Source organism: Hypanus sabinus, chromosome 8 (genome assembly GCF_030144855.1).
Source record: "Hypanus sabinus isolate sHypSab1 chromosome 8, sHypSab1.hap1, whole genome shotgun sequence".
Classification (NCBI taxonomy): Eukaryota; Metazoa; Chordata; class Chondrichthyes; order Myliobatiformes; family Dasyatidae; genus Hypanus; species Hypanus sabinus.
Genome location: NC_082713.1, coordinates 46,438,857 through 46,465,080, shown reverse-complemented (window position 1 = coordinate 46,465,080; position 26,224 = coordinate 46,438,857). Strand labels below are relative to the sequence as shown.

The following is a 26,224-nucleotide window of genomic DNA, read 5'->3' as shown; positions in this document are numbered from 1 at the left end:
TCTCCCAGCCACGCTCCCAGCAGCAAACCAGTCCAGGCCCGGCCGCAGAGCCCGCCAACCCCCGGCCCAATGAACACTGGTGCTTCTACCACCAGCGGTGGGGCGCAGAAGCCCGCCGTTGTCGCCCGCCCTGCAAGTTCCCGGGAAACGCCAGGGCCAGCCGCCGCTGATGGCTACGGCGGCTGGCCATCGGGATAGCCTCCTGTATGTGTGGGTTAGAAGGTCGGGACGCTGGTTTTTGGTTGATACTGGGGCTGAGATCAGCGTTTTACCTCCGAGTTACGACACCCGCAGCAGGGCACCGGGTCCCCCCGAGGGCCGTGAATGGCAGCACAATAAGGACCTATGGCACCCGTCAGGTGCAGCTACAGTTCGGCTCCAGCCAGTTCACGTGGGACTTCACACTGGCCGCCGTAGCCCAACCGCTTCTGGGTGCGGATTTTTTGCGGGCTCACAGCCTACTGGTCGACCTGCCCAGGAAGAGACTGGTACACGCCGAGACCTTTCAGACGTTCTCCCTGGGTGCAGCCCAGTTGCCAGCCCCTCACCTCGGCTCCATCACGCTGTCCGACAACGACTTCACCAGGGTCCTGGCGGACCCAAAGACTTACAGAACTGTAAGTTTGTGTTTGTACGAAGGGGCGGGCATCGGCCACCGCTGCAGCAGCCATACGAGGGGCCGTTTATGGTGCTCCGGAACAACGGGTCCACGTTCGTGCTGGACGTTGGGGGGAAAGAGGAGGTTTTCACGGTGGACCGCCTCAAACCGGCCCATGTGGACCTGGCGCAACCGGCCGAGTTTCCGGCACCTCGGCGCAGAGGCCGACCTCCCAAGCAGGTTCTGGCCCAGACTGTGGACATTGGGGGGTGTATCGCCGGTTCTGGGGGGGGTTTAAGTGGCGACCCATTTCCTGGCACATCCGAACCGATTCACAATTAGATAGCCTACGGGGGTTTGCGAGCACAGAGCTTTGGAGCCTCTGCACCAGGTTGAGGGAGGCTTAAAAGTGAGGCTGAAGATTTCGAATAAAGTTTTTTCCTTCGACTGCAGTTACCGACTCTATGTCGTAATTTTAGCGCTGCGTGTAGCACACCGCTACAGGGTTGTAAAAAGAAAGAATATATATCAATCAAAATGAAAAAATAATATAAAAAAGCAAAAAATCATTAATAAAAAAAAAGGATAACCATTGAAATTTCAAGTAGTGTAATATGCCTTTAAAAAAAGATTCCATATTCAAATATAAGAATATGACGTTTCAAAACCAGAGACTTATGGGAAGAAGAAACGACATTTTGAAAGGACCATATTACAGAATATAAATGTAAATTCACCAATCTTTTTTTTTAAAAGAAAGGTCATCAAAATAAGATTTAAAAAGAATTCAATAACCACTACAATATATATAAAAAAAAGGTCCAAAAATTCAAGACATTCGTCCCATTCTCAAATACAGGCAAATAAACGCTTACGGAAAGCAAAGTCTTATGGGAAAAAGAAACGACATCTTAAAAAATAAATCATTATTACAAAATCTTAATGTGTATATCTAATCCAGAGGAAAAAAAAACTTAATTAAAAAAAAACATTATAGAAAAATTAAAAGAGCATCTGTAAATCATGATAATAAAAAAAAACAGGTCTACAGACCAAAGTAAAAAGCTATACCGCAGCTTCATAAGTTAAAGCCTAAAAGCGGAATGGCATCTTCTCTCCAAAAATTCTTCAACATAACACATAGTTCAACTTGTACTAGAAGACCGATATTCTTCAACGAATTTCTTCGCTTCTTCCGGAGTATTAAAGAAGCGCTGACTGTCATCACTCAACGTAATTCTGAAATTCGCTGGATATCTTAAAGCTTGTTTAAGTCCAATCGAATGAATCTCTGTCATCACCGGTTTAAAAGCAATTCTCGCCCTCATCACCTCGAATGAATAGTCCTCCACAATATGAAACTTGTTGTTTTTGTGAGAAATCATACCTTTCTGACGAGCTAATCAAATTAGAAGCTCTTTCTCCCAAGGATAATGGAGACGGACAATCACAGCTCGTGGCTTGTCTCTCGCAGCTGAAAATCTCGGAACTCTGTGGGCACGGTCAATAGTAGGTTTAACCCGCAAAACGTCCTCGCCAAAAATTTCCCACAATAAGTTAGAGAAATATTCAGTTAAGTCACCAGACTCAACATTTTCGGGAAATCCAATAATACGCATGTTCTCTCTGCGAGATCGGTTTTCAAGATCGGTTTTTTTAAACTTATTCTGCTCCACTATTTTAGCGGTCGATCGTACCTTCTCCAAAGTTTCGATTGTACGTATTTTTTCACAAATTATCTTGTCAAGAGCCACAAACTTTTCTTCATGCCGTTCAATATCTGCTGCCAGCAATTGAAGCTTGGTATCAAATGATCTAACGACATCTTCAAGCTCAGACATTTTCGCAGTAAGTTTATTTTCCAGACTTGCAAGTTTAGTATCCAGTTTAGTATCCAGAAGACTGGAGATTGCATCGAGAGATATAGGGTCTTTAGACGATTTCTTAGGTACAGACATTTTAAGTTTGAAAAAATTAAATCAAGTATTATTTTAAAAAAGAAATAAATCGTAAATATCAACCCATGTAGTTAGGTACAAAAAGATTTGATTAAAGGGTGATTATAGCTTAAAAAATGAAGAGCGCCTAAAAGGCAGATGTCTACGTCGCCATCTTGAAACTCCACCCCTGCAACTGTCATTGCTGCTGTCCATTAACTGGCATTAACTTCCCCCTTTTTTTTTTCCATGAACTGTATCTTCAATCCAATAGAAATGACAATGAAGGCGCATTCTCTAGTATTCCCACTTTTCAAAGAACCTCTGGATTTAACCTGCTGCATCCTTCTCAGAAATTGAATGACATTTTGTTCCAATGCTAACCAATATCAGCATTGTCAAGCTATGTACTTCAACTCTGGGCCTCCCTCTCTATTCCCCATTTGCTTCCTAAAATAATATATCTAAATAATTTCTATATATCCATTTGTGTGGGATTTACTTATGCATATTCTGTCTTTTGGTCAGGATGAGGTTTCTGTTTTTTTCTATATGTGTGTAATTTTCATTACTGTTGTCAATTCTGTTAATGGTAATTTTTGCAGATCTCTGTGCAATTTTGGTGTGTAATTTAAGGCCAAAGATGAAAGAAATGCAAAGTCCATTGCCTTTCTAGATTATGTCAGTACATTTTCAAGACCACCTAGATTAACATTGCTTTTCACTTTAGCTTTGACAAATCTGCATTTAATTACGGCCACCATTTATGAAATTCTCTTATCATTGTTCACTCTTTTAATAAGAGTTACAAATACCAGGATTGGATTCCCATTATATTTTACATAATGATTCCAAGCCCGTTCTTTCACCACAGGAGTTGCCAAGCTGGGATGTGCTTTATTGGATATAGGTATCCTTTAGCTTATATAGGAGTTGTATTCCTGGAAAATGTTGCACTAATCAAAAAATGCAGTTCTCTTTGGTTTCAAGTAATATTCAAGTAAATAGTTTTAGATTCCCCTATCCTGGGAAGAAAATTGTTCACGTACCTTATCTATGCCCATCAGGATATTATAATCTCTACAAGGCCACCCTTTGCTCCAGGGAACACAGTCCCAATCTAGCCATTCTCTCCTTGGGATCCAAGCTTACCAGTACCAGCAATTGTCCTTATAAATATTTTCTGCACCCTCTCCAACTTAATCACGTCCTTCCTATCATGTGGTGACCAGAAATGCACATAATATTTGAGGGATGGTCTCACCAACATCCTGCAAACTACCAACTACTCAATTCCTGTCCGAATGAAGTCTGCCATATGCCTTCACCACCTTATTCATTTTCAGGAATCCATGTATTTGTATAACAGTATTAATCAAAATCTGAGGTTATGAAAACATACATTAAGGATGTTCACAAGGTGGGAGCATAGAAGATGTTACTCTCCCAGTTTACTCCAACCTGCTTTCTTCACTTTGCTGATATTGGCTCCCTCTCCCTGCAGTAAACTCTGCAATTCCTTACCACCTACTCCCCTCTCTATAAGTGAGTTACCATCAAGTTAACAAATAAACAACTCTCCACTTAATGGTATTTCAGTTGCTAAAGCCCCATAAAGCAAGATGTCTACCTTGAAAGCTCATTGGATTATAGCAAAAATTAATAAATTCTCCATGTTTGAGAGAGACCAGTACATTCTAAAGTGATGGAATAGAATGGCAGACAGCTTCCTGGCTCACCGGCAATTTTTTTTTAATCATTCCTAATTTCATCAGCTTTGACTTTCAGCTAATTATTAAAATCATGAAGTTGAATAATAAGTTAGAGCAAAACAAAAGCTTGGTAGGTTATTGTTATAATTGTTGTTCACTTGTACATGTTTTTATGTTCCAACATAGAAAAGGAAATCCCTGACAAATTTCCTTTCCTTTCAATTTTAGAGTTACATCTATTGCTGACCGGCTGAATGTTGATTTTGCACTGATTCATAAGGAGCGTAAAAAAGCCAACGAAGTTGACAGAATGGTTTTGGTTGGTGACGTGAAGGATCGAGTAGCTATTCTTGTTGATGATATGGCAGACACCTGTGGCACAATTTGCCATGCTGCAGACAAGTGAGTTGCTGAATTATGGATTACAAAAATACCATAAAACACTCTTCCAATAAAGAAAATGGAAAACATAGAGATTCTGCAAATGCTAGGTTTAGAGCAACAAACAGAATGCTCCCAGGAATTCAGCTGGCCAGGCTGCATCTATGCAGAGGAATAAGCAGTTGATGTTTCGAGCTGAAACCCTTCAAGACTAGAAATGAAAGGGAAAGAAGCCAGAACAAGAGGGTGGAGGAGGGGACCATCCGCTGGTGATCACCCTTTTCAGTACGACTTCCCATGGCATTCCTATGCCAACACAAGACTGAGGAGCAGAATTAGGCCTTTTGAGCCATCATGTCTTTTTCACCATATCATCGTAGCTGATTTATTATCTCTCAAATCTATTCTCCTGCCTTTTCCTCGTAACCTTTGACATCCTTATTAAAGAAGAACCTATCAATCTTCACCTTAAAATACCCAATGGCTTGGCCTGCACTGCCATCTGTGGCAAAGAATTTCTCCCTCTCACCTCTCTCGCTAAAGAAAATTTTCCTCATCTCTGTTCTAAGCGGATGACCCTCAATTCTGAGACTGCCCTCTGGTCCTCAGCTTTCCTCACTGTCACACATCCATGTTTTCCAGACCTTTAAATAATCAATGAGTTTCTCCACCCTGCTGTGTCTGCCCCCCCCCCCCCCCCCAAAATAAACTCCAAGTGAATGCTCAGAGCCATGAAATGCTGCTCATATGCTGTTGCTTTCTTTCCTGGGATCATTCTCATGAACTTTCTCTACTCCCTCCAATGTCAGAACATCCTTTCTTAGATAAAGGGGCTCAGAATTGCTCACAGTACTCAGTGCAGTGACCAATGCCTTGTAATGTTGAGGTTTTACAACCTTGCTTTTGTATTCTAGTTATTGCAAATTGAATGCTAAAATTGCATGTGCCTTCCTTACCACCGACTCAACCTGCAGGTTAATCTTTTGGGAATTATGCACAAGGACTCCCAAGTCCCTTTGCACCTCTGATTTTTCAGTTTTCTCCCCATTGACAAAATAGTCCACACACTTTATTCCTTCTGCCTAAGAGCATGCTATGTACTTTCCTACATTATTTTCCATCTGACAGTTCTTTTCCCATTCCTCTAATCTGTCTTAAGACTTTCTGCAGACACGCTGCTTCCTCAACACTAACTGCCCTTCCACCTATCTTTGTATCATCTGCAAATTTAGCCACAAAGCCATCAATTCCTTCATCCAAATTATTGACATACAATGTGAAAAGAAGCAGTCCCAACACCAACCCCTGTGGTGCACCACTAGTCACTGGCAGCCAACCAGAAAAAGTCCCCTCATTCCTGCTGTGTTTCCTGGCAGTCAGCCAATCTATCTATTCTAGTACCTTTCCTGTAAGACCATGGGCTCTTATTTTGTTATGTAACCATATGTGCAGCACCTTGTCAAAAGCCTTCTGAAAATCTAAATAAACAACATCCACTGACTCTCCTTTGTCTGTTGTGCTTGCTATTTCTTCAAAGAATTGTTAAGCTCCATTTTCCCCTAAGGAAACCTTGCTGACTTTGGCTTATTTTATCATGTTTCTCCAAGTACCCCGAAACCTCATCCTTAAAAATAAATCCAAGATCTTTCCACCCACTGAAGTTGGCCTATGATTTTGTTTCTTCTGTCTCCCTCACTTCTTAAACAAGGAGCATACCACTACTTCCAGATCCTTTCTCAACACACTGGCTATATACTAATAGAAACTTCCTTGATAATGCCTTTCACCAAATAAGAGACATCCTTGACCCTGGTGCCTAAAAGGTAACATACCATCTGGATATCTCTTCCACACCCTCAGAATCTCAGGATAGCAGTAGAAGGATCAGTCCGAGTCAGCATGGATTTATGAAGGGAAAATCATGCTTGACTAATCTTCTGGAGTTTTCTGAGGATGTAACTATGAAAATGGACAAGGGAGAGCCAGTGGATGTAGTGTACCTGGACTTTCAGAAAGCTTTTGATAAAGTCCCAAATAGGAGATTAGTAGGCAAAATTAGGGCACATGGTATTGGGGGCAGAGTACTGACATGGATTGAAAATTGGCTGGCTGACAGGAAACAAAGAGTAGCGATTAACCCTTTCGGAATGGCAGGCTGTGACCAGTGGGGTACCGCAAGGTTTGGTGCTGGGACCACAGCTGTTTACAATATACATTAATGATTTAGATGAAGGGATTAAAAGTAACATTAGCAAATTTGCTGATGACACAAAGCTGGGTGGCAGTGTGAAATGTCAGGAAGATGTTATGAGAATGCAGGGTGACTTGGACAGGTTGGGTGAGTAGGCAAATGTATGGCAGATGCAGTTTAATGTGGATAAATGTGAGATTATCCACTTTGGTGGCAAGAACAGGAAGGCAGATTACTCCTTAAATGGAGTCAAGTTAGGAAAAGGGGAAGTACAACGAGATCTAGGTGTTCTTGTACATCAGTCAATGAAAGCAAGCATGCAGGTACAGCAGGCAGTGAAGAAAGCTAATGGCATGCTGGCCTTTATAACAAGAGGAATTGAGTATAGGAGTAAAGAGGTCCTGCAGCTGTACAGGACCCTGGTGAGACCCCAGCTGGAGTATTGTGTGCAGTTTTGGTCTCCAAATTTGAGGAAGGACATTCTTGCTATTGAGGGAGTACAGCGTAGGTTCACAAGGTTAATTCCCAGAATGGCAGGACTGTCATATGTTGAAAGATTGGAGCGACTGGGCTTGTATACACTGGAATTTAGAAGGATGAGAGGGAATCTGATTGAAACATATAAGATTATTAAGGAATTGGACACGCTGGAGGCAGGAAGCATGTCCCTGCTGATGGGTGAGTCCGGAACTAGAGGCCACAGTTTAAGAATAAGGGGTAGGCCATTTAGAACTGAGATGCGGAAAAACTTTTTCACCAGGAGAGTGGTGGATATGTGGAATGCTCTGCCCCAAAAGGCAGTGGAGGCCAAGTCTCTGGATGCATTCAAGAGAGAGTTAGATAGAGCTCTTATAGATAGCGGGGTCAAGGGATATGGGGAGAGGGCAGGAACGGGGTACTGATTGTGTGTGATCAGCCATGATCACAGTGAATGGCGGTGCTGGCTAGAAGGGCCGAATGGCCTACTGCACCTATGGTCTCCTATCTGCTCCTCTAATAATAGAATTCCCTATCACTGCTGCACCTCAAGTTAAAAACACTAACTTTGTATTGATAAAAATTACTAGAAACTTTCTTTCTTGGAACCATTGCCTGAGCTTGCCTACGCAGACTAACAGTGGCCATTCCGCTAATGCCTCCCTTTTCATTGGCCACATGTTGATTGCTGCCTACCACGTGCGCGGGGCTCTTTTCAAACCTCGCGCTGCATCACCTTTTACATTGATTTCCACCCACAGAGGTAAACAAAAACATCAGTCCATGTCCTCGTCTGCTGTCACGACTGCATTCTGACTCCCCTCTTACCCTTCTGCAATGGTCCACTGTCCTCTACTATCATATTCCTTCTTCATCAGCCCTTTACCTGTTCCTTCTCTTGCCTCACAGCTTATTTCTTTTCACTTTTCTCCTCACCTGGTTTCACCTACCACTTGCTAGCTTTTATTTCTTTCCTTCCCCTTTTGAGTTCTAATGAAGGGTCTCAGTCCAAAATGTCGACTATTTATTCCTCTCCAGAGAAAATGAAAGCTGCTTAATTAGAGCAATACCAATCTCATATCCCAGATCATTGTAGCAACATCAATTTTTTTAAAAAGTTCCTCATTTTCTACTTTAAATCAATGGTATGCTATCTTATAGTTCACTTTTATTGGAGCATACTTGAATGAATGGTTGGGATCATTATTGTCTTTGTGTGGTTTTTATATAATATATAAAAAAGATATCTTATTAAAATGTCTGGTTCTAAAAATTTTCTGAAAATAGTTTTGTATTTGTCTTTTTGAAATGTTTGTTCTTTTATAAGTTGATGCCTTATAAAAGGATCCTTTCATTGGTGAGGTACTTAATAAATGGGCATTTTGGTCAGCATGGATGAATTGAGCCAGTGGGCCTGTTTCTTTTCTGAATGGCTATAGCAGTCTGTAAAACCTGCTAGTTGAAGTGCTTTCACATTTGGTGGGTGGAGGGGGTGGTGGCATCAGTTAAATTGTTTAGAAATAATGGAACTGTCCAGTTTTTTTAAAACTTGTAATAATGGATTTTAAACATTTTCCTGTGATTGGAATGAAGTGTATAAAAGCAGCAGAATGAAAAGAATAGAAGCTTAGATTCTAATTTGATATATTTGTATATCACAGGTTGCTCTCTGCTGGAGCTACCAAAGTCTATGCTATTCTCACACATGGAATCTTTTCTGGTCCTGCTATCTATCGCATCAACAACGCATGCTTTGAAGCTGTGGTAGTTACAAATACAATCCCTCAAGAGGACAAAATGAAAACCTGTCCCAAAATACAGGTAGGTGAAAGAAGAATTTGCTACAGGGAATATCTGTTCAAGTGTATAGATCTTGCTACTTGCCTGCAAGAAAACAGTGCTTGATCTTGATTGATGCTTAATCTTGATCAATTAAAACCACTGGTCTATGGCTACAAACACGAATTTGTTTATTTTTTCCCCCCGGGTTTTCTTTTATAAATTGCAGACAGTTGCATGAGAAGAAATGAAGTACTGCCCAGCATTCTCAAATATATGATGGCAACTGGCTTTTAAAACTTGGGGTGTGCAATATTACTTACTTCGTGAGCAAAATGTGATTTATAGTTTTCAGATTAATACCAAATTGGGAGGGATATACTCTATTCAGCAGAGAAGATTACCAACAATAAATTAGAAATATTGGCAGAAAGGACACAATTGGCAAATTTTAATATGTGAGGTCTCATTGAATAAAAAAGGAAAGCAAATGTAAGTATAGTAGATTCTGGTTAATTAGGGCTGCTGCTTATTTGGAACAACTCATAAAGAATGAAAGTTAATTGGAAAAATAGCCAAGATTGTCTTTATTTGTTTGGCACACCATGCTGCTAATTGAGACAGGGCACTGTTGCCAAACAGTTTGTAACTAGCATCAGATGTGTGCACTTGTGTGACCATTAGACACTAAACCATGTTTAGCTTGAACCATTTTTAAATAGTGTCAGTTGCATGTGCTTGTATTCAAAAAGCAGTAGATTTTGTCACTAATATTGGGGAAATAAGCGGTAAGGTAAATCAGAGCAACATACACGAAATGCAGGAAGAACTCAACAGGTCAGGCAGTATCTATGGAAATGAACAAATAGTGTACGTTTCGGCTGAAGAACCTTCTGGAAATGAACAGTCTACGTCTCGGATGACGACCCTTCTTCAAGACTGGAAAGGCAGGAGGAAGAGAGAATAACAGGTGGTGGGAGGGAAAGGAGGAAAACGGGAAGGTGATAGGTGAAGCCAGGTGGGTGGGAAAGGTAGAGGGCAGGAGAAGGCGAGTGGAAGATGCTGGAAAGGGAAGGTGAAGGAGCAGCAGGTGGAGGTGTGAGGCAGGTGAGAAAGTTAAGAGACCATAATGAGGAATAGAAGAGGAGGGGAGGGAGAGTTTTGTTTTTAACCAGGAGAAATCTATTCATATCAAGTTTTGAAGGCTTCTCTGATGGATGTAAGGTGTTGCTCCTCCACTCTGAGAGTAACCTTATTGTGGCATAAGGGAATGCCATGGACTGACATGGCGTAACTCGAATGGATATTAGAATTGAAACGTTGGGACACTGGGAAGTTCTGCTTTTTGGTGGATAGTGCGGAGGTGCTTGACAAAGCAACAGGTCTTAGCAATGTAGAGAAGCCCTCTTCAGGAGCACCGGATACAATAGATGATCGCAGCAGATTCACAGGTGACATGTTGCCTCACCTGGAAGAACTGCTTGGGGTCCTGAATGGAAGTGAGGGAGGAAGTAAATGGGTAAGTGTAGCACTTGGGCTGCTTGCAGGGATAAGTGCTGGAAGGGATATTAGTGGGGAGGGACAAATGGATAAGGGAATCACAGAGCAAGCGATCTCTGCAGAAAGTTGGGAGTGGGGGAAGACATATTTAGTGGTAGGATTTCTCCGGAGATGGCAGAAGTTGTGGAAAATGTGTTAGATGGAGGCTCATGGAGATGTGGGTGAGGGCAGCATCAATGCTGAAGAAAGGGAGGCCCAGTTCTTTGAAGGAGGAAGACAAGGGAAAGCCTTGCTCTGGGACAGATGTGGCGGAGAAGGAAGTGAGCAAAGAGAAGCACATCTTTACAGGAGACGCTGGGAAGAAGCATAGTCAAGATGTCCTTGGGAATCGGTAGGTTTATAAATGATGTTGGTCAGCAGTTTGTCTCCAGAGATGGAGAAAGGGGGAAAGGAGGTGTTAGAAATGGGCCAAGTGAGTTTAATGGCAGGGTGAAGGTTGGAGGCAGAGTTGATGAAATCAACAAGCTCAGCATGAGTGTGTGAGGCAGCACCAATAGAGTTATCGACAGTACCAGGGAAGGCTTGGAACATTGATGGTAGGCAGTGAAAAGGCTGGCATAGCTGGGATCCTTGCAGTGCTCATGCTACCCCTCGAGTGTTGAGAAGTGGAAGGAGCTAAATGAAAAATGGTCAAGGGTGAGGTTCTGGTAGAAGGAGGAGGGTGATGGGGGATAGATGATTAATTCCTCTATTAGAAATTGACTATTAGAAATGAATACAGTTTTATAGTACTGATAGTACTAATCTGTCCTGTATATCATTTAATTACATAACCTGTTACTCAGTTAAATGGTTGTTTGTCTTTATGCTTTTTTAACTTTCCATGAAACTTCAGCTAATTGGGGCAGCTGTTTAATTGGGCCAAAATGTATTGGTCCTGATGTGTCCCAATAGTAAAGTGATTCTTTGTGTATTTTTGGGAGATCTGGCATTGCTTGTAAGGCTAACATTCCCCAATCTCAGTGGTCTTCAAGAGATTTTTCAAGCTACCTTCTTAAACCTCTACATCTTGTGAAGGGAAAAACTTATTCTGCATGGTTCCAGTCATTAAGTTGTTTTTATATATAAAATATGCATAAGGGTAATGAAGAGCATGTTACCAGGGCAAAGATTGTCTTTGAGTTTTCCCAGGATGGGATGGGAGATGAGGGGCTGGAGACTTTTTAAACAAAAAGTATAAATTATAAAGAGAAGAAGCAAGTTATTACATTTGACAGAACACTTTAAAAAATCAATTTGTTTAAAAGGGGAGAAAGCTAAGCTAACCAGAATTGTAACTACAGTTAGTTTCTGTGCATATTTTAAAATGAGTAAGTGTCGGCCTTGTAGAAAGTTTAGAGGGTTAATGAGAGAAAATGCAAAGATGATTTTAAACAGGTATTTTTCCATTAACCATATAGAGGATGCAAGCACTACCATAGAGCAAAATGATGAATTGGAAGGGAAGCCAGGGGAAATTGCCATCGCGCAGGGAATTGGTACTTCACAATTTGGAGCTGCAGGCCATGTCCTTGCATTGCGATGGATTTCATTTTAACGTCTTGAAAAGGTTGGCTAATGAGATTGATGCATTGGTATCAATTTTCTAAAGATTTTCAGATTCGGCTGATTACTGTTAGAAAATAGGAAATGTACTTAAAAGGAGGGAGACAAGGCAGGAAACTAGATAGATTCTGGCATTGTACCAGATGACTGGAAAATTGCAAGTGTTACTCTGCTATTTAGGAAGGGTGGGAGGCAGCAGAAAGGAAACTATAAACCTGTTAACCTGACATCAGTGGTTGGGAAGTTGTTGGAATCTATTGTTAGGGATGAGATTACGGGGTACCTGGAGGCACATGACAGAATAGGGCAAAGCCAGCATGGTTTTCTGAAAGGAAAATCCTGCCTGACAAACCTACTGCAATTTTTTGAGGAAATTACAAGCAGGGTAGACAAAATAGATGCAGTAGATGTGGTGTAATTGGATTTTCAGAAGGCCTTTGATAAGGTGCCGCACATGAGGCTGCTTAGCAAGATGGAATTACAAGGAAGTTGCTAGCATGGGTGGCGCATTGGCTGGTAGGCAGAAAACAGTGGGAATAAAAGGATCCTATTCTGGCTGGTTGCCATTTACCAGACAAGTTCCACAGCTGTCAGTGTTGGGACCGACGCTTTTTATGATGTATGTCAATGATTTGGACTACGGTATTAATGGATTTGTGGCTAAATTTGCTGCTGATACAAAGATAGGTGGAGGAGTGGAAAGTTTTGAGGAAACAGATAGTTTGAGGGAATGGGCAAAGAAGTGGCAGATGAAATACAGTGTTGGGAAAATGTGTGGTCATGCACTTTGATGGAAGAAATAAATGGGCAGACTATTATTTAGATGGGGAGAGAGTTCAAAATGCAGAGATGCAAAGTGACTTGGTCCTTGTGCAAGATACCCTAAAGGTTAACTTCCAGGTTGAGTTGGTTGTGAAGAAGGCGAATGCAATGTTGGCATTTGTTTCTGGAGGTATAGAATATAAGAGCAGGGATGTGATGTTGAGTCTCTATAATGTACTCATGAGACCACTCATGGAGGATTGGGCAGTTTTAGGCTCCTTATTTTAGAAAAGGTTATACTGACGTTGGAGTGGGTTCAGAGAAGATTCGCAAAGATTCCAGGAATGAAAGGGGTACCATATGAGGAACATCTGGCAGGGGGGATCTCAGAAACATTCCAAATGTTAAAAGGCCTGAACAGATTAGATATGGCAAAGTTATTTCCCATGGTAGGGGATTCCAGGACAAGAGGGCGTGACTTCAGGATTAAAGGACATCCTTTTAGAACTGAGATGTGGATAAATTACTTTAGTCAGAGGGTGGTAAATCTGTGGGAGTTGTTGCCACGAGTAGCTGTGGGGGTGAAGTCATTGGGTGTATTTAAGGCAAAGATAGGTTCTTGATTAGCCAGGGCATCAAAGGGTAAGGGGTGAAAACAGGGGAGTGGGGATGACTGGAAGAATTGGATCAACCCCTGATTGAATGGCAGAGCAGACTTGATGGGCCGAATGGCCTACTTCTGCTCCTATATCTTGTGGTCTAACTACTGACCAGTTTTAGAAACTATTACTAAAGATGTTAGAGGGAAAATTCATGTTGTTTGGGTAAAGTCAACTTGGTTTTGTGAAAAAGTAATGTTTGATGAATTTATTTAAATGCTTTTGAGAAAGTAACATGCTATAGATAAAAGTGAACTAACTGGTAGCTGTATGAAGATTATCAGATAAAATTGCTGCATTATATGTTATAAAATGTTATAAGAGGTGACTTCAATGTTGGTAGAAAATTGACAAACTTATCAAGTGGAAGCAAAGATGAGTTACTAGGTGTTTTCTTGAATGAATCACCACTTGCTACATTGGAGCTGGTGAAGGCTAATTTTTATTCTCCATTTGTACATCTATACTGTGCATTCCACTAATGCTATCTAGTTCAATGCTCTGACCAGTTGCATTCAGAAGAAAAATTACCCAATTTTGTCTTGATTATCTCATCTTGTCTTATTCTGCTCAAAATACTTTCTCCAATTTATTTAAAAAAACCTTAATTTTGTCAGATCATCGATCAGCCTCAAGTTTTTAAGTAGGTAGAGCTGTGATGTTCAACTTTCCCAATGCTTGCTTGTTCTGAATTGCTTATAATCCATATTAATATTTTAAATTTACAATCATGAAGTTCTTTATGTTAACAAAACTATAGTATGTTGTGTACCAAGTAAATTTTTAAAAAATCCTCTTGCATTGATGAATATCTTAATGTGTTCCATGCTGTTTTCAGCTAGTAAGCTTTGGGATGGAGATAACATTCTCAAAAGTGCATAAGAGTAGTTTTCAAAACAATATTTTGGTTGGTAACGTTCCCATAAGCTGGTTGAGCTCAACTGTATTAACTTTTTAATATATAAAAGATTTCTAATTGTTAATATTTGTAGCAAGACTTAATTAGAAATATCTTTTGTTCTCCTAGGTTATTGATATCTCCATGATACTTGCTGAAGCAATTAGAAGAACTCACAACGGAGAGTCTGTGTCCTATCTGTTCAGTCATGTTCCATTGTAATATTTACAATATCTGCCATTTCATTATATTATTCTACCAAATTATTTTCTTTATTGTCCCTTCATGCATCAATGATAAAAGGGGTTCTTCATTGCTACTTCGCATTGTAGTACACTTCTATCAGATCTGTCAGTGAAAAAAGATAGTATTTTATATCTATCAATAGATTAGATATTTACAATTTAAAAACAGCAGCTGTGATTGGGTTTAACAGAAAGGACACATTATATCCTCTTGATATTAAAAGGGGGAGACTTCATTTGTTAAATCATGTTGGTGTATTCCTTCCTTTGTTACCATATTGTAACATTAATTGCAACACATCTGCCACAATAGAAGCTGCTGGTGTTTTACTTTGAGCAGATTATTGTTTTAGAAAACTGGAATAATTGTTTTTGTGTCAATGTAACCTCATGTTATTTTCAAGTGAAACCATTTGTGTTTGTATCAAAGAAACAATGTGTTCAAGCAAATTTTACATATTTCCCATTTCAAACACAAAATGATGCAGAGAAAGCAGGGAATAACTTGGTTTTTATGCTGCCCTGTGCCTTATTAGAAATACAATAATTTCATAGTTACTAAATGGTTTTGCATGGTACTGATGCATTGCTTCTGAGATGTGACTGAATCGGCTTGAGCTTTTCTCCCTCAATTATCTTCCAAAAAATTTCAGTGAATTGGAACTCTAGTGAGTATGACAGGCTTCTGAGGATCCCAGGCAAATGTGATTTGGGCTAGACGAAAATTATTTTTAATGTGTTAAATATAGGATTATATTTTGCTGCAAAATTCAGATGTGGACAAACGAATTCTAACTTGTCCTTTGTTACAATTTATTTACTTGCCATCTTTTTTCTTATTCTGTGTATGTTTTTGAACTTTGTATTTAAAAAAAATTCTTTGTGTTGCAACATGATTATTTCTGTTCAACAAAGTCTTTTAATGTAAAGAAATTAAATCCATCAAGTTGCTTACACTTAGACCATGGAAGTGGAAAATTTACTTTGCTCCTTGTTTAACAGTAAGATATAATGCTGATATATATTTTTCCAATAACAGTGCAGCTTTTGCAGGAATGAATTTGTGAACTCGTGCACTTGCCATCCTGGAAAGTATCTTTTTGGCATTTTATAAGATGTGGTTGTCCAAAATTTTGAATGCAAACAACTTTATTCATATTTCAGTTGCAAGTTAGAAATTTGGAGTTTCACATTTTGAGGGCCTGAATCCAGTTTTTTTAATACTTTACTTACAATTACAATTTTCAGTTATTACAAAGACAAAACATAATGGAGACGTGCAAAACAATGCAAAGGAAATACAGCTCCTGGTGGAACACAGACAAAACAAATCAAAAACAAAAAGGCTGCCAGACAATTCACAAGATTACAAAAATAGACTTTCAAAAAAAGAGTTGACACAATAGTGGTATAACGGAAAGCAATATAAAATAGAATGAATAAAGGAATCCGGTTAGGCACCACACCCAATATTTGTAAAGAATACTTTAAGGTAAAATTTTGTTGGATTAGCTTGTCTGTTGAGGCATAAGTGGAAAACAGAAGAGCAGGAAGTGAAGAATATTTAACAAGAGGCTTCCAGCTGTAGCCATGAAGGTTTTTCTTTGGTCTCAGCACCTCCACATTCCCAGTGTGTAAGAGCCCTGGAGTTAGCTGCCCAATAGTAATGTTTGAAAGTTGGCAGACGAAGACCATCTTCTTAAGAGGTTTGTGTAGGTGAGCCCTAGATATCCTGTGTGATTTATAGCCCCACACAAAGGGCAATATGATAGTCAAGTTTCTTTAAAAAAAAGGATGCATTTAAGTATAAAGGCAGTTTTTGAAAAAGATATAGAAACCTGGGTAGGCTCACCATTTTGATCGCATTTACCCGTCCTATCATGGATAAGGGCAGTATCCTCCAGGACTCAATATTTGTTCTGAGTTTTTCTAGGGATTCTGTAAAGTTAAATTTGAAAAGGTGCTTTGGGTTCTTAGTCAGTTTAATCCCCAAATAGGTGAAACAGTCCTTCTCTGCTCTAAAAGGCAATTTTTTCAGGAAGTCTTCAGTAAAATGATCCACTAAGGGGCATGTATTCGCTCTTTCCCCAATTTATGGTATAGCCAGAAATACTCCTGAAGGAATTTATATATTCTAGTAGAAGAGGAATAGAGACCGCTGGGTCGGCTAGACAAACGAGGTCGTCTGCATGCAGGGTCACACGGGTCTCAATATTGCCCATCTTTATACCTTTAATGTGTGGGTGGCCCCTAATGCAAATTGCCAGGGGCTCCAGAGCTATGTTAAACAGCAGGGGGTCCCCTTGGTGAACACCACATTGCAGAGAGATTGGATTGGATTTATCTCCATTTGTGAGAATGAAAGATTTTGGATTAGTATATAATATTTTAACCCATTCTATGAAAGTGTCGCTGAATCCAAACTTCTTGAGTGTTGCAATTAGATTGTGCTACTCTATCATATCGAATGCCTTGTGGGTATCTAGAGACAGTATAGCAGCTGTATCATCGTTCCCATAATCTGCATACAAAATATTGAAAATTTTGCGGACTTTACAAAAGGAGTACCTGCCTGGGATAAATCCAGTTTGGTCCAAGTGAATATTTGCTATATGCTTACCGAGCCGATTTGCTAACACTTTCGTAATTATTTTCAGATCATAATTTAGTATTGCAATGGGCCTATAGCTTCCAGGGTCCGTTTTGTCTTTATCTTTTTTAATAAGACAGATATTTCCTTCACTGAGAGAGGGTGGGAGCCTCTTGTTTTTCAAGGTATCCCGAACCATTCTCAGCAAAGTTGGTGTAAGGACTTCTCGGAAGGCTTTGTAGAACTCTGGCCCAAACCTGTCCAGTCCAGCTGCCTTACCGGTGGGAAAAGCTTTGACGGCATCCTGTAACTCATAGCAAAAAAATCCAGATCCAAATTCTTCCTGAAAGCTGCATCTAATTGTGGGAAGTAAAGTGGATCAAAAAACTTATCAAAATCTTCCTGTGTGGCTGTTGATTTGGAGGTGTAAATTTCTGAATAGAACTCACTAAATCATTTGTTAATATCCTTTAAGTCTGTAAGCATCAGGCCAGATTTGGATTTTATTTTATAAATGGCTCGTTTTGCTTGTTCTCCTTTTAACTGCCATGCCAATAACTTCTGTGGTTTGTCACCAAACTCAAAATGTCACTGTTTAAGTAGTATGTTGTCAATTTGTCCCCCCAGAATGAAGTTGTATTTGTATTTTAATTTGAGAATATTATTATAATCTGATAAGAGTTTTTGTAGGCCTGTTCAGCCGTTAGTAATTCTTAATCACTTCCAATCTACCTCGCTTAGCCCTTCTCAGTGTTGCGTCATAAGAAATAATTTGTCCTCTGATATACACTTTGTGTTTCCCAAAGTGTTGAGACATTCAACTCGCAGTTGTCATTGGTCTCAAGGAACTGCAAGACGTGCATTGTAATATATTCTTTAAATGCTTGATCCTTCAGCAAAAAAGGATTAAAGTGCCAGTTACAGGCTTGCTTGAGATTGACAGGACTATGGTCAGATATTATTATGCTGTGCTATTTGGTGTAATCAATATTAGAGATTAATCGAGAGATTGATCTCCGTATATGATCAATGCATGAGAATAAAAATAATCGGTCAGATGGGTGTTGTAGTCTCCAAGTATCCACCACCTTCTTGGACTTCAAATTGTTAAGAGTTTGCACACCAAGAATATTGGGTGGGGGTGGGGGGAAGCAGAGGAGAGCCTGTCTAAATACGTGTCCAGGTAGCAATTAAAGTCACCCCCAATCATTATGTGGCTTGAATCATCTGGGATCAAGTCAAACACCTTATGGAAAAAACCTGTATCATCCCAGTTTGGCCTGTAAACGTTTACCAGTGTAATGGGAAGTGAATTGATATGCCCAGTTAGAATTATAAACCTGCCATTTGGATCAATTGTGGATGAGTGAACGAAAAGGCATAGTCTTATGGAAGAGAATGGCAATGCCTCTGGCTTTGGAAGTGAAAGGTGCCTGATAGACCTGTGAAATCCAATTAGCCCTGAGTGTTTGGTGTGCCATGAGGAGCTCGAAGAAACACGTCCATACTGTACTCAGCTCGCTAGCGCCCCCTAGAATCCTGTTAACAAGGATATGAAAGTATACTTGTTACTTCTCCGAAATGTATAAATACACCAAATGAACAGCTCATAGGCACCCTATTGGGTGGGGGTGCCTAAACTTGTCAGATTAGGCTATGTTGAAAGTACATTTCTCTTGTCATGTTATACTTTAAATAGCATTGCTGGACAAGATGAGAAAATTGGGTTGCTATACAAGAACATTGAAAGCAAGTAATTCAATTTCTGTATTTAGGGTGACATTAATATACCAATTTATCCAAATCTGGGTCATCAGATGTTAAAGTGGAAAGCAAGGAGAAAAGTATGTATCAGCAACACAGTTAATAGTATGCATATGATTCATGCTGGGTCCCGCTCATAAACTGGCCCCAGGTTTCCTTTTTGGATTTTCTTCTGCTGTTCAGGTCTCCTACAGATTATCTCTGCTCATCTGTGAAGTTCAAAAGAAACATTTTGCTCCAGGAGACTGATTTCGTACAATGTTTTTGGCTGGTATTCAGATTGGAATTGTTCCATTTGTACATACAATTCAAATATCTGACATCTGTGCTTAGAAATTTATTTTGAATCATTTTGAACATGGCAAATAATCCTATAGTTTTGTTGGATAGTTTCTACACATTAAAATCTGCAGATGTTTGGTTTTTACATTGTTTTCTATAGCATAGAGAAAGCTCAAGGCTTTTTACATTTTCAATTATGTGTAATAATAAACGTGGTGACTGTTACTTTTGATGTGCAAGTGTCTTCAATTTCTCTTTGACTACTCCACTGGGTTTGAAGATACAAACACTTGTTTACAGTTGATTCCTCTTTTTCGCTCAGCACGGCCATATTATTGTAGCTCAATCTATACTCCTTGTCAAGTGGCCTACTTTGTCATGGATATGTTGACCTTATTGAGTATTGTTGGAGTGTACTCTTGCAATCAAATGAAGGGTATTTCACCACATTCCAGACTTGCACCTTTTGTAGATGGAAAGGCTTTGGTATGCTGGGTAGCAAGTTTCTCATTCTGAGATAACTTGGTTCTTGGAATCAGTATTTATACAGTCAACCTTCACTAATCCGACTACCTGTAATCTGGTTCCTTCGATAATCTGGCACTGATTTCAAATTTTCTGTGCAACTAATTTCAAATTCCCTGGGCCACCTTGCTGCGCGTTGTTTTGGTAGCGCTAGATCTGTTCACGTGTTGGCACGCTCTTGTAAGCACAGACAGGTGAGTTCCTGCATTTATTAATATAATTTGCTCTTTTTTAGCCCCAATTATGGCCCCAGTGAGTAAAGAAAATGCACCTCATACTGTGAAGCGAAAACACCACACATTATCCATTAAAGATAAGGTTGGACTCTTGAAAAAACTGGACAGTGGTGTATCGGTGAAAAGCTTGTGCAAGTGTTACAACATTGCCTCTTCCACAGTCTACGATATAAAGAAACAAAAGAAAAACTCTTACGTTTTTTTTGCCGATAGTGGCTCGAAGAAACGTGCGTAAGAAAAACAGTGAAAGACGGAAGAAGTTCGGAACTAGATAAAGTGCTGATAATGTGGTTTAATCTTCGTGTAAGTGAAGGTGTTGAACTATCTGGAGATATGGTGAAGAAACAAGCAAAAGTGCCCCATGAGGAACTAGGACTAGATTATGAGTAATTATAATGAAGGCTGGCTGCATCGGTTCAAGCAGCATCATGGCTTAGTTAAATGCTGTGTGTGGTGGAAAACATTCGCAGACAAGCAACAGCAGATTTTGTTGATGAGTTTGCCAAGTTAGTCTCCGATGGGGGAAAATCTAAGCCCCAAGCAGGTGTGCAATGTTGTGCCAGTTTCAGCACCAGTTCCTGATGCTTCACTCATTTTTCAAGATGAAGATGTTGATGATTCTGTCAAACCCACACTTGCAGACATGTAACTTTGCCTGAAGGTATATTAAGTGTCTCACTTTAGAAGCAGAAGTGCTCAACTTTTCTGTATAAGTTAATTCCTGTACATTTACTGGTACCCTTTATTTTATCTCTGCCTGTACAGTAAATTACATTATTAAAATTTGACTTGCTGCTCATTTAATATTTGTTTCATTATTATCTAACTTGTTCTGATATACATGATATTCTAAAGGTATGATGAGGCAGTTAGCTACATCTTTCTGTATTTCAGCATTTTCACTAATCAGGCACTCCTCAGGACCCAATGGTGCCTGATTAGTGAAGGTCAACCTGTACTGAGATCCAGTGGAGTTTCAGGTCATTGGTAAACCTGCCACATAATGTTAGTGGGAGACAGAGCAACAGTTTGATCATTCTGTCTCTGTCTAGCATGTTTGTGGCATGACTATTTGCAACTTACAACCCTATGCTCCCACACCATCTCCACCCTCATTAACTCTGGATGCATTCCTCCCTCAGCCAAAAAGCTCATAATTCCCACACCCCGCACAGCTCGGTTTTACCTCCTCCCCAAGATCCACAAGCCTGACTGTCCCAGCAGACCCATAGTTACAGCCTGCTCCTGCCCCACCGAACTTGTGTCTGCCTACCTGGACTCCATTTTATCCCCCATAGTTCAGTCTCTCCCCACCTACATCCAGGATACATCCCACGCCCTTCACTTCTTCAATAACTTCCAATTCCCCGGCCCCGACCGCTTCATTTTTACCATGGATGTTCATGGATGTTATACACCTCCATCCCACATCAAGAAGGCCTCAAAGCCCTCCGCTACTTTTTGGATAACAGACCCCACCAGTTCCCCAGCACCACCACACTCCTCCGGTTGGTGGAGCTTGTTCTAACTTTCAATAACTTCTCCTTTGGTTCTTCCCACTTTCTCCAGATCAAGGGTGTAGCCATGGGTACTCGCATGGGCTCCAGCTATGCCTGCCTCTTCATGGGTTATGTCAAACAATCTATGCTCCAAATCTATACTGGCACCACTCCCCAACTTTTCCTCCGCTACATCGACGACTACATTGGTGCTGCTTCCCGCACCCAAGCTGAGCTCATCAATTTCATCAACTTTGCTTCTAACATTAACACAGCCCTTAAATTCACTTGGTCCATCTCAGATACTTCTCTCCCCTTTCTTGATCTCTTGGTCTCCATCTCTGGAGACAGACTATCCACTGACATCTTCTACAAACCCACTGACTCCCATAACTATCTTGACTACCTCTTCCCACCCTGCCCAATGCAAAAACGCTATTCCCTATTCCCAGTTCCTCCGTCTCTGCCTCATCTGCTCCCAGGATGAGGCTTTCCATTCCAGGACTTCTCAAATGTCCTCTTTCTTTCAGGATTGTGGTTTCCCTTCTGGCATCATCAAAGGTGCCCTCACCCGCATCTCCTCCACTTCCCGCACTTCAGCCCTTAACTCATCCTCCCATCACCACAACAGGGACAGGGTTCCCCTTGTCCTCACCTACCACCCCACCAACTTCCACATCCAACACATTATCCTCCGCAACTTCCGCCACCTTCAACAGGACCCCACCACCAAGCACATCTTTCCCTCCCTACCCCTCTCAGCTTTTCGCAGGGATCGTTCCCTCCGCGACTACCTGGTCCACACGTCCCTCCTCGCAGAACTCCCACCTGGCATTTATCCCTGCAAGCGCAAATGCTACACCTGTCCCCACACCTCGCCCCTTACCACTATTCCGGGGCCCAGACAGTCTTTCCAGGTGCGAGTCTGCTGGAGTTGTCTATTGCATCCGGTGCTCCCGGTGCGGCCTCCTCTACATCGGCGAGATCCGACGCAGATTGGGGGACCGCTTCGTCGAGCACCTCCACTCTGTCTGTCACAATAGACAGGACCTCCCGGTTGCCATCCACTTAAACTCTGCCTCTCATTCCCATCTAGATATGTCCATACATGGCCTCCTCTACTGCCATGATGAGGCCAAACTCAGGTTGGAGGAGCAACACCTCATCTACCATCTGGGTAGCCTCCAGCCTGGTGGTATGAACATTGAATTCTCAAATTTCCGGTAATTCCCTCCCCCTCCCCCTTCCCCTATCCCAGGTCCCTCTCTGCCTCTCTCCCCTTTCAACTTTCTGCTTCTTTATCTCTACAGTTCTTTCATGCTTATCCCCTACCCCCTTTATCTTTCCTCTGATTGGTTTTCCACCTCGCACCTCTAGGCCCTACCCCTTCCCCTATCTCTATTACTGGGCTTCAGCCCTCTCTTCCCCCCCCCCCCCAATTCCTGATGAAGGGTCTCAGCCCGAAACGTTGGCTACTCTTTTCTCACTGATGCTGCCTGACCTGCTGAGTTCTTTCAGCATTGTGTACGTAAACCTATGCTTCCATGTCTATGTAGGCATAGACTGACTCATTTTGATTAATGAAATTATATATTGTGCAATTGTCAGTATACATCCAATTTGTGTTATCCATCTATTTCTATCAAACACCTGAGCAACTGGGATAAAAAGGATCTAGTTCTTTCCCAGTATATATGATGAACAAACTCTTCCTGGGCTTCCAGCCAGTTCAGGTTTTGATTATGGCTGACGTTTCGATAACAGACTCTGCAATCTTCATCAGGGATGATGCCTGGGCATGTCTTGTCCGGTGGTATTTATTGTCCAATACTGGTTGGTTAGTCCTCATTCGATCAGGTTTCTGTACTCCAGCCTTGTTTACAATTGAATTCCAGTTCTTACTTGGAGTGAGACCTTTGTTAAAATTATTTCCCTCCAGTTTTACTTCAATGGCTTCCTTTACCAGGCAACTTTACCCGAACAACTACTGCAATGAACTGTACAATGATTTATTCTACAACCACCCTGAGTGTATTCCAGGTATTGACCGAAACCATTGGTGTGTTTTTGATGTGATTGAAACTTGAAGATTTGCTTGGAGCCCTTGTAACAATTATGCTATTGTTTGCACTGTTGTAACTATGTAGTTTTGTGCAGGTCTTGTAGCTTTAGTTTTTGGTCTTGTTTGTTCGGTGGATTTGGAGCTCCTTAAATGCGCTAAGACGGTAGCGCGATATTAATACGCAGCAGCCTCTCCGGACTCTGAATTGGGGATTGCCAAACGTTATGTGGATTTTCTAGTATAGTCTGTTTTGTCATATGCTTTGTGATATCATTCTGGAGGAACGTTGTCTCATTTTTTAACTGCATTGCTTTTGTGGTTTCTAAATGACAATAAACTGAATCTGAAAAGGAGGTCCAAATGTATTTTAGAAATTAGAACAGTTGCCCTATTTCTAACCAAGCGTCTACATTCCAAAGCAATTACATATTAACTTAGAAAACATTTGGATATCGTGAATGTAAAAACAATGAACATAGGGATTATTAACTCAAAATGCTGAAAATACTTTGCAGATTAAGTGGCACCTTTACCAGGAGTGTGTAACAATGAACACAGTGAAATTAGAATCAATGTTGTTGAAAGAGTTTCCATTTTAGGAGAGAGTATGAAATAGTATGGACAGAAAAAAACAAAGGCTATAATAGTATTACAGTGCAGGAAAAGATTTGAACAGGGAAAGGATGAGTTTTAGTATTAATGACCTAAATGTTCAAATTAACTGCTTTACCTCATTTGTATTTATCTGCTGTTCAGTGTTCTGGAGTACAATCCCCAATTCCAATTAACACCATATAGAATAAAGTTTTCAGGATAACTCTTCAGAGATTGGGTTTTGGTGAGTGAAGTCAGTAGAGTGGGAACAGCTGATCCAATTTGCCTGCTGAAGCAACAGGTCCACAGCAGATGTCATCTTATCTGTTCTTTAGTACATATGCATACATCAGGATGCTCTTTATTGATTACAACTCAGCATTTAATACTATCAACCCCTCAAAACTAATTAGTAAACTCCAAGACCTGAGCTTCAATACATCCCATGTGCAATTGGATCCTAGATTTCCTCACTGGGAGACAACAGTCAGTTTGCATTGGCAAAAGCATTTCCAATCTCCATCAACACAGGTGTACCACAGGAATGTGTTTAGCCCCCTTTTCTACTCGCTTTACACCTATAACTGGCTAAGTACTGCTCCAACAGCATATACAAGTTTGCTGATGACACCACTGTTGTGAGCTGTTTCAAAGGGGGCGATTAATCAACATACAGGAGGGAGATTGAAAATTTGGCTGAGGGGTGTAGTACTAACAACCTCTCAATGTCAATAAGACCAAGGAACTGATTGTAGACTTCAGGAGAGGGAAATGAGAGATTCATGTGCCAGTACTCATTGGAGAATCAGCGATGGAGAGAATAACTTTAAATTCCTGGGTGTCACCATTCAGAGGACCTATCCTGGACAGTTCATAAAAATATAATTTCAAAGAAAGCATGACAGGACCACTACTTTGTCAGGAGTCTGTGGAGATTTGGCATGTCATCAAAAACCTTGACAAACTTCTATAGATGTGTGGTGGAAAGCATGCTGACTGGCTGCATTATGCCATGGTATGGGAACTCCAATGCCTTTGAGTGGAAAATCTTACAAAAGGTAGTGGATTTGGCCTAATACATCATGGGTAAAGCCTTATTAAGTACGTTAAGCATATCTACATTAAAGGCAGCATCCATCATCAAAGATTCTCACCACCGAGGCCATGCTCTTTTCTCACTGCTGCCATCCGGAAGAAGGTAAAGATACCTCAGGACTTGGACCTCCAGGTTCAAGACCAGTTGCAACCCCCTCAACTACCAGGCAACTGGGATAACTACACATTCTATTTCTCGTGTTCCCACAAGTAATGGTCTCACTTTAAGGACTCTATATTGTTATTTCATGCTGTTATTTATTTATATTTGCATTTGCACAATTTGTTGTTCATTGAACCTTTTTAGAGTTACTGTTCTACAGATTTGCTAAGTATGCCAAAAGGAAAAAGAATTCCAGGTTGTTTGCAGTCACATGAATGTACTCCAATAATAAATATTACTTTGACTTACTTTGGATAAGCTTTGAGAAATAGATGGAGGTCAGAATAAAGGCAATCAGGAGGAGTAAAAACTACTCAATATGTCCTTGGCAGGTAGACTTAAAGAGAATTAAAAGACATTCTATAAACAGGGAGTTAGGAGGGTAGGACTACTCATGGCCAAAAGAGGGAATGGTTGAAATCCTAAATGAATACTTCAGTTGGGACTTCCATAGATGCACAGGGGAGTGTATGCTAACTGCTTGCATCACACCTGGTATGGAAACACCGATGCCCTGGAATGGAAAAAGCTACAGAAAGTCTTGATACTACCCAGTCCACAGGCAATACGCTACCATAAGTGTAACACTTACCCAAAAGGCTGGTATATGTCTAGGGGAAACGGAGATCCAGCCACTCACCAACCCACCTCCCATTTGCGCAGGTGCTGT

The 26,224-nt window shown here is 40.8% G+C and overlaps 1 protein-coding gene across 1 annotated transcript in view; it reads left to right on the top strand.

The window, feature by feature from the left end:
- LOC132398108 (ribose-phosphate pyrophosphokinase 1) overlaps positions 1 to 19,605 on the top strand; it is a 58,208-nt gene extending 38,603 nt beyond the window's left edge. The window contains exons 5-7 of the mRNA XM_059977081.1: positions 4,476 to 4,649; positions 8,958 to 9,117; positions 14,629 to 19,605. Of these exons, the coding sequence (XP_059833064.1) occupies positions 4,476 to 4,649; positions 8,958 to 9,117; positions 14,629 to 14,721 (427 nt within the window). The 3' untranslated portion in view covers positions 14,722 to 19,605. The remainder of the gene's footprint in view (positions 1 to 4,475; positions 4,650 to 8,957; positions 9,118 to 14,628) is intronic.
- The last annotated feature ends 6,619 nt before the right edge of the window (positions 19,606 to 26,224 follow it).